The sequence below is a fragment of the Panicum hallii genome, chromosome 9, assembly GCF_002211085.1.
Source record: "Panicum hallii strain FIL2 chromosome 9, PHallii_v3.1, whole genome shotgun sequence".
Taxonomy (NCBI): domain Eukaryota; kingdom Viridiplantae; phylum Streptophyta; class Magnoliopsida; order Poales; family Poaceae; genus Panicum; species Panicum hallii.
Genome location: NC_038050.1, coordinates 60952767 through 60971404, shown reverse-complemented (window position 1 = coordinate 60971404; position 18638 = coordinate 60952767). Strand labels below are relative to the sequence as shown.

General features: G+C 48.4%; 3 protein-coding genes and 2 non-coding genes across 5 annotated transcripts; 2 read left to right on the top strand and 3 right to left on the bottom strand.

The window, feature by feature from the left end:
• The first annotated feature begins 4794 nt into the window (after window positions 1-4794).
• LOC112876242 (3-ketoacyl-CoA synthase 12-like) lies at window positions 4795-6719 on the top strand. Its single transcript, XM_025940308.1, has one exon. The coding sequence runs from the start codon at window positions 4861-4863 to the stop codon at window positions 6469-6471; it is 1611 nt and encodes a 536-aa protein (XP_025796093.1). The 5' UTR covers window positions 4795-4860; the 3' UTR covers window positions 6472-6719.
• A 2191-nt stretch (window positions 6720-8910) lies between these two features.
• TRNAW-CCA lies at window positions 8911-8982 on the bottom strand. Its single transcript has one exon. It is a non-coding gene; the product is annotated as a tRNA-Trp (tRNA).
• Window positions 8983-11393: 2411 nt separating this feature from the next.
• Window positions 11394-12989, bottom strand: LOC112877021 (3-ketoacyl-CoA synthase 12-like). The gene has a single exon (XM_025941221.1). The coding sequence runs from the start codon at window positions 12961-12963 to the stop codon at window positions 11560-11562; it is 1404 nt and encodes a 467-aa protein (XP_025797006.1). The 5' UTR covers window positions 12964-12989; the 3' UTR covers window positions 11394-11559.
• Window positions 12990-14671: 1682 nt separating this feature from the next.
• On the bottom strand, window positions 14672-15100 carry LOC112873282 (alpha-amylase inhibitor 5-like). Its single transcript, XM_025936275.1, is given in 3 exon segments — window positions 14672-14787; window positions 14790-14871; window positions 14873-15100. Coding segments are annotated over 3 exon segments (426 nt in total).
• A 3390-nt stretch (window positions 15101-18490) lies between these two features.
• Window positions 18491-18562, top strand: TRNAW-CCA. Its single transcript has one exon. It is a non-coding gene; the product is annotated as a tRNA-Trp (tRNA).
• The last annotated feature ends 76 nt before the right edge of the window (window positions 18563-18638 follow it).

The window sequence follows — 18638 nt, the reverse complement described above, 5'->3', positions numbered from 1 at the left end:
ACGGTTGCAAAGTAGCAATCTTCTCATATTTCATTTTCTTTTGTACTGTATCCATTACTCATTTTCCTACACCACCGCAATTTGCTCCGGGTGTCACATAAACGTATTTACGTTGAAATATCTTCATTTTGTTTGAAACATCATCAGGGAAGAATCTCGCAGCAAAGGATAACTCATCGGTTCTTGGGGTCTGATTGGATGGAAATGTTAATAGGGAAAATGTGAAACCACATGTATATGTATATATGACTGACCATAGGATCTATCTCTCAGACTACAGATGAAAAGCAAATTGTGGTTGTTTGGATAGTCCTCAGCTGCGTAGTACAAGGTGATGAGATGTGTATGCATACGAGCGTGTTTGTGCAGTGAGAGGGTGTGTGCAATTCGACAGGATGGCGCGACGCCTTGATCGTCGAAACCGACGACCTCACCTCGTGTTCAGATCATGGTACAGTCGTCTAGTATTCCGTTCCTTTCTGCTATTGGACTCGTCTCCCTGTCGCTCGCTCTCATGGACATGTATCTGAATCTGATGGGTCGGCCCGACGAATCAGCGATCACTGCCTGTGGTAGGTTCAACGTCAGATGTAATTTAGCCGTGACATGGACGATCCGCTAACAACGAGATCATCCCCCCTGCCACTGCAGCCTTACCCTGCATATTTGGAGGTCACTTTATGATCGGTAGTGTTGGCAATCTGCCACGAGCTTCTACGCCAGATTACTCATCTTTTGTATCCTATATATTTTCTCTCTCTATTATCAATAATATTTTTTTATTTTTAGTAGTTAGTGTTATAGTAGGGAACCCCTACATTTGAGTAAGAGGAGATGTGTTTTGACAATCACCCTCTATCATCAATAATATCTTTTTTTATTTTTAGTACTTAGTGTTATAGCAGCGAACCTCTACATTTGAGCAAGAGGGAGATGTATTTTAACAATCACCAAAAATATTTTGGTATTGGCGATGGAATTGATAATCTGCTGAAGCACCTTCAGTTACCAAAAAGATAGTATTTTGATATTGAGAAGAGAGATAAGTAATCTTCTGGGAATGCTCTGTGAACCCGAGGTAGAGCACCATACCGTGTGTTTTGCTTAGAGGAACAAACTCAATCTCCCAAGCTTCGGGAAATGAGAACATGAAGAACCCGCGAAACGACTAGTCCGCCTTTCTATCTTTTTTAGATCCATTTTGGACAAAGCATTTGTAGAGAAATTTCGTAGGATTGTTTGGTTCCTCTGGAGGATTTGACCTCCAAGAATCCTACAAAATTTCCATTGATAACATGTCTCTCTTTAGATTCCTGTGTTGCATATCCAAATAATTTATTGCCAAGTTTCCTTGATTGTGAAATTCTGTACAGCAAACTCAAATCCTGCATAAATTTTGCAGTCCACATTTTTGAGAATGCTGCGTTGTTGCAAAGGAGACCTCAACTTGATGCATGCGGGTTCGGAGATGAGTAAATGAAACGTCCTCTCGTTGTTTCTCCATCCATCAGCTGGTACTACGAGGCTCGTATGATCATATCTCTAGTACCTGTCAGATAACAAACATTAATGGCTACACACACGTCAGCAGTGACAGGGTCCATCTCCTGGGCCTTTGGAACCTTCGAGGGAGTACGTAGCCGATCGTCGTCAAACCCCGGCCCGGAGGGGACAGCTATATTATTGACGATGGATCGAGCGGCCAGCCAGCAACCCTTAGCTCCTAAATGAATTTCCTTTTTCTTTTGCGGGTATCCGAAATGAATTTCCTGGGAGTAGCACAAATACATTTCAATAGATAAAGCTGCCCATAAAAAAAAAGAAAGATAAAGCTGTACGTCAACGTGTATGTCAACTCCACGAAATCAATAAGATTGGAGGCCGGACGACGGACGAAGTTGTCAGTGCGATGGAGCTCCAAACCGGCAACCAAAAACCATACGCATTAACCCGTCTCCGGCGGCCGGCGCCTTACCCTGTCACGGTGGCAATGGCATGGGCCACCGTTCCCTCCTACTCGTTCGCAGCTGGGTTCCACGCGCTTCCACGGGTTGCTTGCTCGGCGAGACTGACCACCGACTACATGGGCTCTGTTTGGTTGGACTTCGATCTCTCGGCTCTTCTTTGCTCAGATGTATGGCCAATGCTTCTGAAAGATGTGCATGTATAAGGTAGGCTGAAAATACGCTTTTGCCTTTTGCAATAATTCATTTACTTTGCTAGAGGCATCCAGAAGAGATATATATATATATATATATATATATATATATATATATATATATATAATCCATTCTACAGTCACTTGTAGCTACTTCTACATGTGTATCTCATGATGTATGACGTATTTGACCCAACAAAGAATATGTACGTGAAGTATGTGATCATACTAGAATATCTATGATGGTATATACGTTGGGTATGTGACCATACATACAGTATATGGACATACTAATTTTTATATACTAGTATAATTATAATATATTTAAAAATAGGGGCGCTTTTGAAAATTTTTTATATACACTTTTAAAGTATCTTAGAATTAATATATGAACATACTCAAAGTGATAAATAAGAATACGGATATACCTACAGTGGTATACTGATGGTGAGAGTAGCTACTCGTGAGTGTTGATAAAACTCATATATATATATATATATATATATATATATATATATATATATCTAATAAATCGCAAAAAAAGGCAGAGCCACAGTCAACGTCGAATTCGAGTGGGTACACATCGACGGCGCAGCCTGCGTACCGTTGACCTCATATCCAGGGTAGACTCTACCTATACTCACCTGTGCAGCTGTGCTTGAGGGGTTAAATGTGATGGCACCAGGGGTTCCCTTCTTTCCAGAGTCAGGCCCCATCTCCGATTGTCCCGACCGCTGACCTTCAACTCTTTAAATGTAGTTATATTTTGTAACCAGTTTTATTTAACGAAACCGGCAAGAGAGCTTCCCGGTGTATTAACAAGAAGAGGGGAAAGCCCAGATGCTACATTACTTAAAAAAGTTAGGAACGGTGGCTAAAAATGGTCAAAACTCACACATGAAAGTTTACACTCTACCAAGAAATCGTGTCAGGTGCTTCACTCCAGCCAAAATCCATGTCAAAGCCTCATCCTTGATCTTTGCGGACACCACAAATGAAGGCGTTTCTCTATGATTAAAAATGTGGGCATTAAACTCATTCCAAACCTCCCAACACACTAGAATGATTGTTTTGTAACTAGTTATGAACTGCATAGTGATCTAGGTGAGGTAGTTATGTTTTGCAATTATGACTATAGTGATCTCCTTTAATAAAATGAATATTTGTATCTTATAGAATAGTTCAATGACATCCTAATATATTTTATATGCAAACTAAAAGGCACATAATCATACAAGGCAATAAACTTTTCAGTTAAAAATGATATAGAGTAGAATACAACATCCAAAACAGAATAAACTTTGCACTTTGAATTCTTCAATTTAGCTATCCTAAAATTATTTTTTACAGGACTGGAACCTAGAGTAAAAAAGATCTTTTTTCGGTAGGTAATGGAAAAACGCATAGAAAAATATAGTGAACCTCTGGATATAGAAATTACAAAGGCCTTTATACGTTCAAGTCGAGCCCTTAGCCATCACTCGGTATGGCCAAATTCGAGGATGATGGCATACCTTAGATTCTAGTAATGAAAGCTTGTCGCCGCTAATATAAATTCATTATAGCCGTCACAATGTGCATCCGAGCTTGCAATCTTTGCCGTGCATGGTAACACATCTTGGTACCTCCACCTCAGTTTCAGCAGCGATGGTGATTCAACAATGCCGTACATGGAGGCCAAAACGTCAAAGAATTTCCGACCAGACCATCGAAGCCTCACAATGTCAACAAATTTAAAGCATGTTTGAATTCGAGTGATTAAACTTTAGTCCCCTCATATTGGATGTTTGGACACTAATTATAAATATTAAATATAGGTTAATTATAAATCTAATCGTATAAATGGAGACTAATTTATGAGACGAATCCATTGATCCTAGTTCATAATTAGCACATGTTTACTGTAGCACAACATTGCTAAATTATGGACTAGTTAGATTTAGTGGATTCGTCTCGCAAATCAGTCTCCACTAGTGCAATTATTTTATAATTAATTTATATTAATACTTCTAGTTAGCGTTAAATATCCGGAGTAAAGTTTAGCCCGGGGTATCAAATATGATCTCAGTGTCAACTATCCGATGTATGATAAGAACTGAAGTTTAATCCAGGGCACACAATAAATTGGCGCAGCTTTCTGACCAGTAAGCCGGTGGCAGCTCATAGTACTCTGTACTCCTACTACTATTTCCTCTATTTTTTTAGAGGAACCTGCTACTATTTTCTTTTCTTAGGCTGCGATCGTTTCCTGGGGTCTAAAGTTTAGAGGGGTCACATCAAAGAGAATCTTATCATTTAGAAGTATTAAATAAAGTCTAATTACAAAACTAATTGCAGAACCCCAGTGCTAATTCGCGAGACGAATCTAATGAGGTATATTAGTCCATGATTAGTGGATGATTACTGTAGCATCATTGTGGCAAATTATGGATTAATTAGGCTCATTAAATTTGTCTCGCGAATTAGCACCCAGCTGTACAAAAAGTTTTATAAACAGATTTTATTTAATACTTCTAAATAGCAAGATTCTTTTTGATGTGATGGGTCTAAAATTTAGATAGTAGGAAACAAATAGACCCTTAGAGAGGACCTACAACTATTTCCTAGTACCAAAACGATCGATGAAAAGAAAGGTACCCAAAAACTAGTCTGGCCCATACAGCCCCGGCGGCTTCAATTTCAGTCAGTCAGACGAATTCTCAATGGCCAAGCTCCTCTGGCGCAGCCTGGCCTGGCCCGACACACGTTGCGCGGCGCCTATATATACACACCCGGCTGGCATAAGCATGCAAGCCAAGCAACCACACTCCCAAGTTCTCACAACAACCACTGCTGGCAGAGGCAGACCAACGTGCTTAGCAAGTAGCTTAGCTATCCAGCATCGAGAGATCGATCGAGCAAGAAGAGACGATCCGGTGGCGATGGAGCTGCTCCCACTGCTCACGGCGCTCCTCCTGGCGCACGCCCTGGCCTGCCTGGCCTGGACGGCCGCGGCGCGCCGCCGGCAGTCGCGGTGCTACCTCCTGGACTACGTCTGCCACAAGCCCCGCGACGGCCGCAAGATCTCCACGGAGACGGCCGGCGACGTGGTCCAGCGCAACAAGCGGCTGAGCCTCTCCGACTACCGCTTCCTCCTCCGCGTCATCGTCCGCTCCGGCATCGGCGAGGAAACCTACGCCCCGCGGAGCATCATCGAGGGCCGCGAGGACGCGCCCACGCTCCGGGACGCGCTCGACGAGATGGACGCCTTCTTCGACGAGGCCATCGCCGAGCTCTTCGCCCGGACGGGCTTCGAGCCCCGCGACGTCGACGTGCTCGTCTTCAACGTCTCCATGCTCTCCCCGGCGCCGTCGCTGGCGTCGCGGATCGTGCGCCGCTACGGCCTGCGCGAGGACGTCGCGGCGTACAACCTCACCGGGATGGGCTGCAGCGCCGGGCTGGTCGCGCTGGACCTCGCCCGGAACGCGCTGCGGACGCGGCCGCGCGCGGTGGCGCTCGTGGTGTCATCGGAGTCCATCGCGCCCAACTGGTACTCCGGCACCGACAAGTCCATGATGCTCGCCAACTGCCTGTTCCGCAGCGGCGGCGCCGCGGTGCTGCTCACCAACGACCCGGCGCACCGCGGGCGCGCCAAGATGGAATTGAGCTGCCTCGTGCGCGCCCACATCGGCGCCAACGACGACGCGCACGCGTGCGCGCTGCAGCGCGAGGACGCGGAGGGCCGCGTCGGGATCAGCCTCAGCAAGGCGCTCCCCAAGGCCGCCGTGCGCGCCTTCGCCGTCAACCTGCGCCGCCTCGCGCCGCGCGTCCTCCCCGTGTCCGAGCTCGCGCGGTTCGCCGCGCGCCTCCTCTCCCGGCGGCTCCTCCCGCACCTGCAGTCCTCCGGCAAGAAGGCCGGCGGCGACGCCCCCAGGATCGACTTCAAGACCGGCGTGGACCACTTCTGCCTCCACCCCGGCGGCACGGCGGTGATCGAGGCGGTGAAGAAGAGCCTGGGCCTGGACGACGACGACGTGGAGCCGGCGCGGATGACGCTGCACCGGTGGGGGAACACGTCGGCGAGCAGCCTGTGGTACGTGCTGTCGTACATGGAGGCCAAGGGGCGGCTCAAGGTCGGGGACAGGGTGCTCATGGTGACGTTCGGGTCGGGGTTCAAGTGCAACAGCTGCGTGTGGGAGGTGACCGGGGACATGGCCGACAAGGGGGCGTGGGCGGACTGCATCGACAGCTACCCGCCGGAGAGACTCGCCAACCCGTACATGGACAAGTTTGGCTGGATCAACGACGTCGAAGGCGACACCTTGATGCTCTAATTGGGCTAATCTGGCCAGCACGCTTGGTACAGTACAGCTGATGATAGCAACGGAATCAGTGAAAAGCACGCACGTCGTTCAGTTTCAACAGCCTTTTGGGAACAGAAATTGTGTAGCCTCGAGTCAGTAGCAGCATATAAAATCTGAAAGAAAAAATATATACTGTTAATTAGTACAGAGTAGCACCGTGTATATCTTGTCTGCTTGTTTTTTCTTTTGAAAAAAGTTATTGGAAGCTTGTTAAATGATGCTGTCCCTGTCCATACAGAAACGTTTGCATATTTCTGAAGAGCCATTGGATCTGATCAGAGCTGTATGGGTTGTTGGACTTGATGCTTCAGTGAGCGCAGCAGTACAGATAGGGGATGCAGTGTTTGACGGGCAGTACGTTCGCAAGGGTGCCTAACTTGATTGGTTAGGCTCTTCACGTTATTGGTTCGACGAATTTTAGGTTGGAGTTAGGAAAATCTCCTCACCTGCCTACGTATCAAAGTACATGGAAAAGTGATCACGGTCCGCTCAGACCCCTCTCACACAGGTTACGGTACGGGAAACGGCATCCTTGTGTAAGAGTGAAGCAAGGATTCAGAAGTTTTCTTAGCTTGCGTGAGAGATTTTCTCTTAGTCACCACCCGAGGGCCATCGTATCCCCCGCGGGTCAATTTTTTTTTCTTGACGGGCAGTACGTTTTCTGCAGTAGTATAGAACGTAGCACTAGACACGGTAGTCTGCTATCCTCCCTCAGACTACTGCACATCAGGCTCTGAAGTTAGGGAATCCACTTCTGAACTTTGATCAGTTGATGCTGCTGGCACCGGGAGTCCCTGAACCATGTTATCCTGGTAACCATTAACCTATAACCTCTTCAAAATTTTCGAAAAAAACAAATAGCCTCTTCAAGTCTTGGACCTTGCGAATGCTGCACATCAATCAGATACTTGCTAAATAATAAGATCGCCACTGTTTGCAGACAGAATTGGTATGCTGCCTAAGAGCATTGGGTCAACACGCAACAATCTGTCTATCAGCTCTGTTTGTCACATGCCCCCTTTCGCCCACTCCGCTTAAAACTCCCACCCGCCCGCCACCTCTGGGTTTTGCTTGACTTCAGCCCTGATAGAACAAGAGAGCAGCCAAGGAACATCTAGAAGGTCCCTGCTTTGCTGCATCCAACTCTAAACTATTCTTGCTCACGGGAACAAAAGGCAGCAGCCGGGAGCTGGTTGGCTGGTGCTAGCCGGCTAATAACGAGCCCCTCTTGCCCTGTTGCTGTCTTGTCCATAACCAGGGTACAGTAGCCGTGACGCTCATGCCTATCCTCCACCCACATTAAGTTATACCATGACTCCTTCCTTCCTCATCGTCTCTCCACAAAGTTTATAGCTATGCACTTGCTTTAATTCTTTTTTTTTCATTTTGTCAAAACTCACAATCTACTAAGGTGAAAACTTGGACGGGAAAAATTAGAGTACTAAAAAGAAGAATGCCGCGCGCTTTTCCTGTGCAACAGAGATTATCATCCAGCGCGTTCTCCTACCTGGCAAGCTGGGCCTGGGGGGACCTGATCTGATCTGATCTGATCTGATCTGATCTGATGAGCAGCGACGACAGACGGAGACCAGACCACCGCGTCTGCCACCCCGGCTGACAGACAACAAGCGCCGGCCGATGGATCAGCACGCGCATCCGGAATCCGTCCGCATGGAGCCCAGAGGAATTGAAGGCGATCGAGCCGTGCCGGCCGGGTCGCCGGCCGGGCAACTTGCGAGCTCGGCAGCTCGCAGCCGCTAGCGCCCGCCGAAAAGGACGCGCATGTGGCCGCTGCCGGGTTGCGCGGGGGAGCTCCAGCTCTACCAAGGGGGCGCGGGCGGGGCACATGCGGAGGCGCGCATCGCCTCGCCGGCAGGTTAACTGCTTCGCCGCCAGCTTGGTGGTGGTGGTGGTCGTCGACGTCGTCCAGCGCCGATCGAGTTGTGCTGTGTGGCGTTTAAAGCGGGATAGGGGAGGTGGTTTCGCAGCTGATGCGCGGGGGAAATACAGGGGAGATTGCGGTCTCAAAAAAAGAAAAAAAAAAGACAGGGGAGATTGCTCTGTCCTGATAGACCGGTGAAGTAAAGCCGCATGCCCACATGCATGGTCTCCCTCGCTGGGATTTGGATTGCGTGCGCACGCACGGTCAGTGTCGCAGGGATCGAGCGACGCTCTGGCTCTTGTTCCTGATGGTGACCGGAAGATGAGAACGTGCGGGAACTAGAATACCTGCCAAGTCCTTTTTTTTGAGTAAAGCAAAAGGTGGTTTCAAGGGAATAGAAACACTAGCCCAAAGTGCTTACGAGAAGATGGAAAAAAGAAAGACCCAGCGAATCAAACGGCGAAGAAAACCCAAAAGTGCTTCCAAGAGAGAAAAAAAAAAGATAATCCGGATTAGGATCGGGGTATTGAACCCGACGTGAATCGAACACGCAACCTTCTGATCTGGAGTCAGACGCGCTACCATTGCGCCACGGATCCGGTTGTGGTCTCAACTAATGACATATTTATATGTTCGTTATGTATATTTAAGAAAGGCCTGTCGCCATCTGTCCACGAAGTGGAAACTGCCACCACCATAACGTGGAAGCTAGTGGACACATTCAGCTGAAAGGTGTGTGAGGTACAGTACACTGTACACCGGCTGCTTTCAGCACCATACACGAGCATGGTCAACCACGGCCATCTCGCCTGCTGCAAAGTTTACTCCTATACACTCCTCCGTTGAGTTCGAGTTAAGCTTCCTTTCCTGACAGATTCAAGCTCACCATATACGTCAACAGTGTGCTTCATCATGTTACAAACATAATAATTAAAGCGATCACCCAGCGCTGCCAACCGCAACATTGATTCTATCCATGCAGGCATTTGACCAACCATTTTCTATTCCCTCGTTCTCCACTTGAATTCTTATCCTCCGATCCCGTCCCTGCTGGTGCAATTTGACCGCCTCCACTTCTCATCCTCTCCAAATTTAACGAGAAAGGTCTGGGCTCCAAAGTCCGATGAGGCCAATTAAGGATGATCTTTAAAATACTGAGAAGAGGTGGGTTTTAAGAATCACCTTCTCAATAAAAACACCATATAGATGATACTTGGATCTGTATGCATGAGTATTAGTTCGCCATGGACAGGGACGGAGCCAGAAAAAGCCTCTAAGTGGGGCTGACGAGTGGACAAATGTTAGGCTAGGTAAAATTAGGCTGAATTCTACTGTTCTTAGGTCTAACTATTACAGATTTATCTGCGACGGTCCGTGCTGCAGCACACCCAGCACGGGCCCTGGCTCCGCCCCTGCCTATGGATGCAGTAGTTGTGTTATACTCAAACTTGAGTCGCCTATTCTTTGATATATGCGGAGGACAGAACGTCGTCCTCCGGAGCTATAGGGCTGTTTGCGTACGTATTAATAGTAATAGGTGAGATCGACCGACGGATGCAGACGTGTACACACAATTGGCTCCTCTCTGTCCTGTATTGTCTTCGATCTATCATCGGACAGTATGCATCTACACACACATCGATCTCTCTCCGGTCGCCGGACACGTCGCCGTTGCTGCCGACGGCAGCCGGGCCTGCTGTAGAGACCACCGGCCGCCGGACTCCGGCAAGCCATAATACCATAATTGCTTGCGTTGGGCGGGCTGTCTTTTGCGGGGGCCGGGGCACGCTCTCCTGGAGCAAACCAAACCGCCGAGAGGGACTCGCAACCACGAGCGACCCCCGGCCGGCCGGCCACCGCGCGTACGTGCAGGCCGACGGCGATCGTACGGCGAGCGCGGTCGCGGTCCCGCGGACGGCGACGATGATATCTCTTCTGCGCGCGCACGAGCTCAGCCACGCGCGCTGCGTGCAGACGATCGTCGGCGATCCTTGCTCCGTGCACGCCTTGCGCGGTGCGAGTGCGACGGCCATGCCGCGGGCGAGCGCGCCGAGGGTGGAGCGGAGACGACCAACGCAAGGATCGGAGGCCACGGGCTACATCGCGCATGGGCACGATAGGCATTCAGAGAAGAATCGGAACGGATCGAGCAAGCAAAGCATGCGTATACCGTACCGTTGCTTTTGTCAATGGCACACAGTGTTTCGGACGGCCGGTGTCATTTTCGCGAACAGTTACCGCACCGCGAATGGTCTGCACGCCGTTTTCCGCTCTTACTCATAACGGGATGCATAGGGAGAAGGTTGGCTGTACTCTCCACCCATCAGTGATCAAGTTGAGCCCTATTAAGAACTAGGTCCCGCTGAGGCTAATCCCGGTGCACAGTATCATACACGTTTAATGGGTGTCACCTAAGACTTTTTGCTGGCGTGACATGAGATCTAAGAAGAGAGAGAAGAAAACTCTGCACATACTTCTGGACCCGTTGGCATAGATACAATGCACACGACAATTCATTGAATTGGGTTCCTGATAAGGAACAAGACCAAGCTACCGTGTATTTTGTAGGATGTGCCATACTTTTACATGATTCCAGCCTTGAGGAAAATAAACGATACAATGCACTGTGAGGCTCTGTGGCCATATGCCGTTAACAAAAAGTGTCTGGGGGGCTTCATCAATCAGAAACCAGAAACGTGAGCGCTAAAAGATACACTAACGCCTGATCTTTCTGTTAGGCCTTTGGATGAACCTACTTTTTTTGCGGAGCCTAAAGGCTCAATCTGCTTGTTGGAAAGTTGCGGGCCTTGAGAATGACAAAAGCGACGTTGGGCCAAGAACTCGGTTTACAAGCGGGCGCGCACCGGCTATCTTGAAAAACTAATTATACAAGATTTACTTTCATGCCCATTTCTATACGGCATGACCAATTCATGTCAATTGCTATTAATAAATAGCTGAATTTGAATTGAAAACAATTAATTTGAGTAGCCAATTTTAATACTGTCTATGTTACGAAGATACAGATTATGGGCTTTATAGATGGAAACCATGCCATCCAAACAAATAGGATTCCAATGTTTTTCTCTGAACTTGGAACATACAGCTGCCGGAGCCTTACAGAAAGCTCTTTTTTATTTTGGGTCTGCCACGTACTCTAGGTAGTTGATCTGCCTCTACGCGTCGCCAAGGGCTCTGGCATTTGAACCAGCTGGGGCATCGTCGTCTTGTTCTCCGTTGGTGCAGCCGTACTTCTCCATGTACGGGTTGGCCAGGCTCGCCGGCGGGTAGCTGTCGATGCAGTCGGCCCAGGCGCCCTTGTCGGCCATGTCGCCGGTCACCTCCCACACGCAGCTGTTGCACTTGAACCCCGACCCGAACCCCACCATGAGCACCCTGTCCCCCCTCTTGAGCCGACCCTTGGCCTCCATGTACGACAGCACGTACCACACGCTGCTCGCCGACGTGTTTCCCCACCGGTGCAGCATCATCCTCGACGGCTCCACGTCGCGCTCTTCCAGCCCCATGCTCCGCTTCACCGCGTCGATCACCGCGACGCCGCCGGGGTGGAGGCAGAAGTGGTCGGCGCCGGCCTTGAAGTTGATCGTGGCGCCCGCGGCGCCCCCGCGGCGCACCAGTTTTCGGCATGCCACGGCGACGGCGAACCGCGCGAGCTCCGTGGCCGGGAGGATGCGCGGCGCGAGGCTTTTTATGTTGGCGGTGAACGCGCGGACGGCGACCTTCGGGAGGGACTTGCTGAGGCTGATCCCGACGCGGCCTTCGTGGTCCTCGCGGTGCACGATGGCCGAGTGCGCGTCGTCGTCGGCGGCAACGGTGGTGCGCACCATGAGGCGCAGCTCCATCTTGGCGCTCCCGCGGAGCGCCGGGTCGCTGGTGAGAAGCGCCGCCGAGCCGCCGCAGCGGAACAGGCAGTGGCTCAGCATCATGGACCTGTCCTGCCCCGTGTACCAGTGGGGCGCGAGGCACTCCGCGGAGATCACCAGCGCCAGCGCCGGCCGCGGGGACCGCGCGCGCAGGGCGTTCCGGGCGAGGTCCACGGCGACCAGCACACCGGCGCACCCCATCCCGGAGAGGTTGTACGACGCGACGTCGTCGCGCATGCCGTATGCGCGCACGATCCGGGACGCCAGGGACGGCGCCGGGTGGAACGTGCTGACGTTCACGACCAGCACGTCGACGTCGCGGGGGCCGAGCCCCGTCCTGGCCAAGAGCTCCGCGACGGCGTCGTGGAAGAAGGAGTCCATCTCGTCGAGGCAGTCCTGGTGGGTGGGGCAGTCCATGCGGCCGGTGAAGAAGGTGCGCGGGACGTAGGTGTGCTCGCCGAGGCCGGAGCGGAGGACGACGCGGAGGAGGAAGCGGCGCGCGGGGGCGTCGAGGCGCTGGCTGCGGTCCAGCACGGCGCGCATCGTCTCCGTGGAGTACTTGCGGTCATCCGGCGGTTTGTAGCAGACGTAGTCCAGGAGGTAGCACCGCGAGCGCCGGCGACGGGAGGCGGCCGCCATTGCCGAGTAGGCGGCCACGGCGACGAGGAGCACCAGGAGCAAAGCGATCAGCTCCATCAGGTGCTAGGAGAGATCCGAACAAATGTGTACTTATTATGGTTGTTGATCAAATGGTCGGTAACGGTTAGTTTAATTCTTTTCACGTGGACATACTAATTGAGAACAAAAAAAACCCTAAATTTCAGATCATTCCTTTCATGCGTTGTCCTAGCTTGATGTCATGGTCATCTGTCCTTCTGTCCTATAAGCTTGGGGAAGTGGATTTTTTGCGCACAGGGGCAGTTGCCCATGGCATGATCGCACCGCACGTCCAGTTTGTTGCTTTGGGATTGGTGCATGGGAAAAGGTAACACGTTGCTAAACGCGCCAAGCAAACAGTAATCTCGTAGGCGTCAGGTGGTGAAAGTTTACTTTATTTTGGAACTATAGTAACTTTATTTTGAAACATTGTGCACCTTTTTCTCTCACAACAGCGGTTGCCAGAACTCCACCATGTTGGTGCGAAACGCAACAAGAGCATATGCCCACGCACTCAGTCTAAAAGGATGTGCAGGATTCAAAATATTTCGGTGGACACTGATGTCAAACGTGAAGAAGTTTTGCTTACCAAGGGCCTGTGTCAATGGAGGTAGAGGTAGTTAGATGTGACCAAGCTTCCCGGCTAAGGTACGCCAAGCTCCCGTCTCTCCGTAGACATTGTTGGAAGTTGGAACAGAATTTGGAGGTATGCTCTGCAAGACTGCAACCTGGCTGTGTTTTGCTTGGCATCATGTGAAGACTTTGCAGCTACTGAAGATTTAGCTTTTCAGTAATATGTTTATTATGCCATTCTTCTCTACCACCAATGTTTCATTTGGCCAATGTTTCTAGCTCTGATGTTTACTGCACTTACATGAGTTTTTATTTGGCTTCATCAGAATTTAATAAACAGCGAGTCATTCCTTGTATAGCTTTAGGCAACTCCGAATTAATCCTGTGTTAGTAAAAAATGAGACCAAAACCTAGAAGCAACTATAAGTATTTGTTTTGAAAAAAGAAGTCCTGAAATTTGCGTAGGATTCCAACCCGGATGGTTGATTGAGATGCTTAAACACACCTTTCACCCCAATCAGTTAAGTTTAGCCCATTTCCTAAACATGTGACTTTTCCATCTATGTTGCATTCTATTAGATTAGCTGGATGCCGTTCTTGGTTACTTTTATTTCATATCTTGATGCAGCTTTGTCAAGACATGTAGACACTGCCCCATAATGAGAGAAAGGTTAAGGGACAAGTTGTCAAGTGATGATGCGTCTGTTTTACTCTAAATAGAATGCCATGCCGTGATACCAAAATCGGTGGACTTGATGACTTGTTAGAAGTTGAAATTGAATTTTAGAGTATACTAGCTCCCCAACCAAGCTCTAATTTGCTTAGCGTCACGTGAATATTATATACTAGCTATACAGATATTAAAGTTAAAACTGTAAAAACTTTACGGTAACCATATATTTATATGGCTTTTTGCATGGTATAGGTCTGATCTCCGCGCTTCCTCTTTCACATATGTTTCACTCAGCCTATGCCTATGTTTATTTCTAAATCCACCGATCTAGTGATCAGTCTATCCCTTGGCATTTACTTTTATTTGACTCCCTTGTACTATAGCTTTGAGATCTAACGAATTATGGTAATAAGAAACAAGATCAAAATCTAGAATTGTTTAGAAATCATCTCACCATGTGTGCCTTCCTCGCAATGCTGCTTGTTCGTTCACGAGATCAGATCAGTCGTTGTTGTCCTCGGCGCCGCGCGCGTAGCAGAAACGGATGCCGTGGACGGTGCGCAGGCCGCACTCGGTCTCCGCGACGACGGTGGGCGCGAACCGGGCCTGCGCGAGCCAGCAGGCCGGCCCACCACGGCCGCCGGCGTCTCCTCCGCCATGGCCCGCAGCGCCCTGCACCGGCACTCCGCCGGGGACGGCCGCCAGCTCCCGGCAGCACGCGTCCTTCACGTGCCACAGCGGGACCGGGAGCAGGAGGGGTGCGAGCGCGACGCCGGCGCCGCCGCAGGCCCGACTGGCCGCGTACCAGCGGCAGCCCGGGAGCGGGCTCAGCGGGATGGCCTGCCCCGGCACGCAGTAGCTGGCGGCGGCCATGGCGATGGCGGCGAGCAGGACGGCGGACGGGAGGAGACGGCGGCTGATGGGCGCCATTATTCTTGTCTGCCCCGGGATGGCGGCTTTTCTTGGACTGCGACTGATGGTGAAGCTTTGGCGTGAATGTATGTATACATTGCTGTATGTATAGTGGAAGAAATGACAGGCAAGCTGGCAAGTGTATTACTGTATGAGCTTCTTTGTGTAACGTAGTCTTGCGAAACTGAATTCTGATGTTGCAAATGGTGAATTGGTCCTAAATTTGTTGGAACAGAATTTGGAGTTGTCCTGCTTGGCAGCATGAGAAATTTTATAGCAACTCGAATTTTGGCCTTTCTGTCATCATCATCGTTTGTCTGATCATAATCATGCGTGGCTTTCAGCTGCATCCAGAAGTATTATCTTGTACATTTCATTCTCTCCCGTCCTTCCGATCTGCAATGCTCTTTTGATCTGACATGTGCCAAACATTTTACCGCTACAGAGAAAAGGTTTCGTGTCGCCTTCTAATCCAACTATTCAGGTACTAAAGCAATCATAAAAAATAGTGCTTGAATCGGCGACCATAAATTTTACATCTGGATTAGAGAAACATGTTTCTAATAGCACACCTCCGGTACTCCATAATAATTTTAACTACTGAACCAGATCTCAGATCTGGTTTCCCACCAGATCTACATTCACATGTAACATGACATCGTAGTTCCTTGGCTAATGTACTAATCACTACATAATAACTTCCCAAAGTATCATCATATTGGAACTCCAATCCTTGTGCAAAATGAACATGTCCAAAGAACATCCAACAGTAGAGTAGGGTACATATTCCAAACAAAAAATATATCGTGCCGGCAGAAGACACATAACAAGTTGCAGAGGCGATTCTGTCATAAGTTTCCATGATACATCCGGAGCTCCTAGTCAGTTCGCAGTTGATATCCAAAGCCAGGCTTCAAGCGTACAGATACGAAAACAATAGGAAATGTATTAGGCTGATACACAAGTCAGAACTGGAATTTCAGACAGGCTATTGGCTATTGATAGCATAAAAAAATGGCCAAATATATGAATTATCTCCAGATTGATCACAAAGTAGTACAATTGTAACTGAAAGGCGATCGCATACTTTGCTAGCAATGTTGCTGGACAGCCAGTCCAGACCCTCACCAGTTGTGGCACAAGTGCTCTGAATGTACCTGCTAGCCTGAACACGGTAAGAACTAAAGGATTCACACCTACTAATTTCTAATAAATTTTCCAAACAGAATATTAAAGAGGAAATTGGGGATTTTCCCCAATCAATTAAGAAAATAAATATATAATCATTTTTTGTTTTCATATTGGATCAAATCTTTTCTGGCTTAGTTTACAGAGAAATGTAGCTTGGAAGTTAAAATAAGGACTAAAACAAATATTTGATAAAGCAAAGCAACTAGTATTCCACTTCTCAGAATAATTTGTTAAAAAATGATAGTTACTCATCAGTAAAGAATTCTGTTGTCAATCAAATGTCATACCACATCAAATCTTAGACGGGCCTGGGAGAAACGTTTACCTCGTTCAGAATCCTGTGGAGCTCATCTCTGGCTTCAACAAAACGGTCACGGTCATTGCTGTCCACAACAAAGATAAGACCCTGTGTGTTCTGGAAGTAATGCCTCCAGAGGGGTCTGATCTGTTTACAGAAAAATGCAAACGGTCAAAATGTGAGAACAACATCTACATACTTCTGCGTAAGGTCATAAACAATCACATCACAACATCACAAACTAGGAAATTAATGCCGCAATGCAAAATAATGCTGGGCAGGCAAAACAAGTAAAATAAAGGACAAGTACCAAATTTGGTTTGGTGTTCTGGTGTGCTGCCTTTTTGGTCCAAATGTTGTTTGGCGCCACAATGTTGCCATCCAGCTCCAGATCACAAATTCAGATGAGTGTCTTAGAGACAGATTCAAAATGGCAAGATCTCGTTTCCTTTACGGTTATCGGTGACTTACAAGGACCCTGGAATGAGACCTGGCTCAGCGTTGGGATGGCCATGACCGGCTCGCCCCCCTTTTGACAGTGAGGGGCATCAGAAACCTAAGAAGCCATGCGAATGCAGGTACCTGAGTGGCTGAGTCAAGAACTCATGGGGTTGTGCTGCTGTTACCTGCGCATCGTCTGTCTTGCCGTCCCCGGCCGCATGGAATGCGAAGACGCTGTAGCCGCGATGCTGGCCTTCTGCTGACCGAATGGCCAGTACAAACAGAAGCAGCAATGCACGTGTCCTCACAGCCATTTCCTAACTACGAGGAAATTTAGCAGTCAGAAGCACGTTGGCAGATTAAAAAATGCACAAAACCTCGAGCTGATGAATTAAACAAACAACGTAGACTGACGCTTACCAGAGCTAACCTGATGCACAAACCTGCGCTGACCCAACCCAAAGCAGAGCCTTTTTCTTCTTTCTGGACGCAGTGTTCTTCGAGGGATGACAGGAGTGGTGTTGCTCATGCTCAGCATGCTGTTCTAAACAGTCAACCGCACTACGACGCGCACCGCCTAAAAGTCCTACGCGCACTTGTTCCCACTAACAGCTAAAAGCTGATCTCTGCCCACCCTACGTATGTAAAAAGCGCGTAGGACGCTCACAGGGCTTAATGCTCAAGATGTTGCCACATCAGCTCATTTGTAAGGTAATGGCAACTCGTTATCTGCTTCTACTTTACACGTGTCGTATGTTGTGCCCGTGTGCAAATGTCCCTATGCGCAGAAAGTATTATTCGTTTGTCATGGACACTAGTCTATCAACCGTGATTCCACAAGGGCTAATAGTTTTGACTTTTGAGAGACATAAGTATTAAAAAGTCATAAAAGAAGTTAGGAGTAGGACTCGTAATAACCAAAAATTATCGATTGTGCATGGCTCTGTATTTCCGTATTTCTAGCATCGTCGTCACATATTCAAACAAACTAGAAACTACAAATGTTATGACACACCTTGTTTAAATATCAGGATTCATGAAAGTGAATATAATGAAGCCAGTTTCAACATGTACATTCAAAAGGATCGGTTATGGTTAAATCATGAGCATGTTCGATATGTATAATACGACAACAACACCTATTTAATGTACATTCAAAAGGATCGGTTATGGTTAAAAGGATCTGGAAGCCCTTCTCTTTATCTGAAGCTTCAGACAAACTCCTCATCGTAATTTTTCTGTTCAACCTCAACTCTCATTAACTCTAACACTTGTATCTCTAAATTGGTACGATATCCCTAGCTGAAGAGTGCGACTACTAACCACGGATAAATGCTTTTGTTCCCTTTCTTTAAAAGGATCGGACAATTTTAATTGCATGTGTAGAAATATCCCTTTTCAGATAGCAGGATGGGTAATGTATGTAGCAAATCTATTGATACGGTTACATAATATTCAATGAAGCCGTTAGCATCGCCGGATCCGTGGCGCAATGGTAGCGCGTCTGACTCCAGATCAGAAGGTTGCGTGTTCGATTCACGTCGGGTTCAATACCCCGATCCTAATCCGGATTCTCTCTTTTTTTTTTAATTTCTTTGCAAGCACTATTTCAAAAAAGCACGTGGC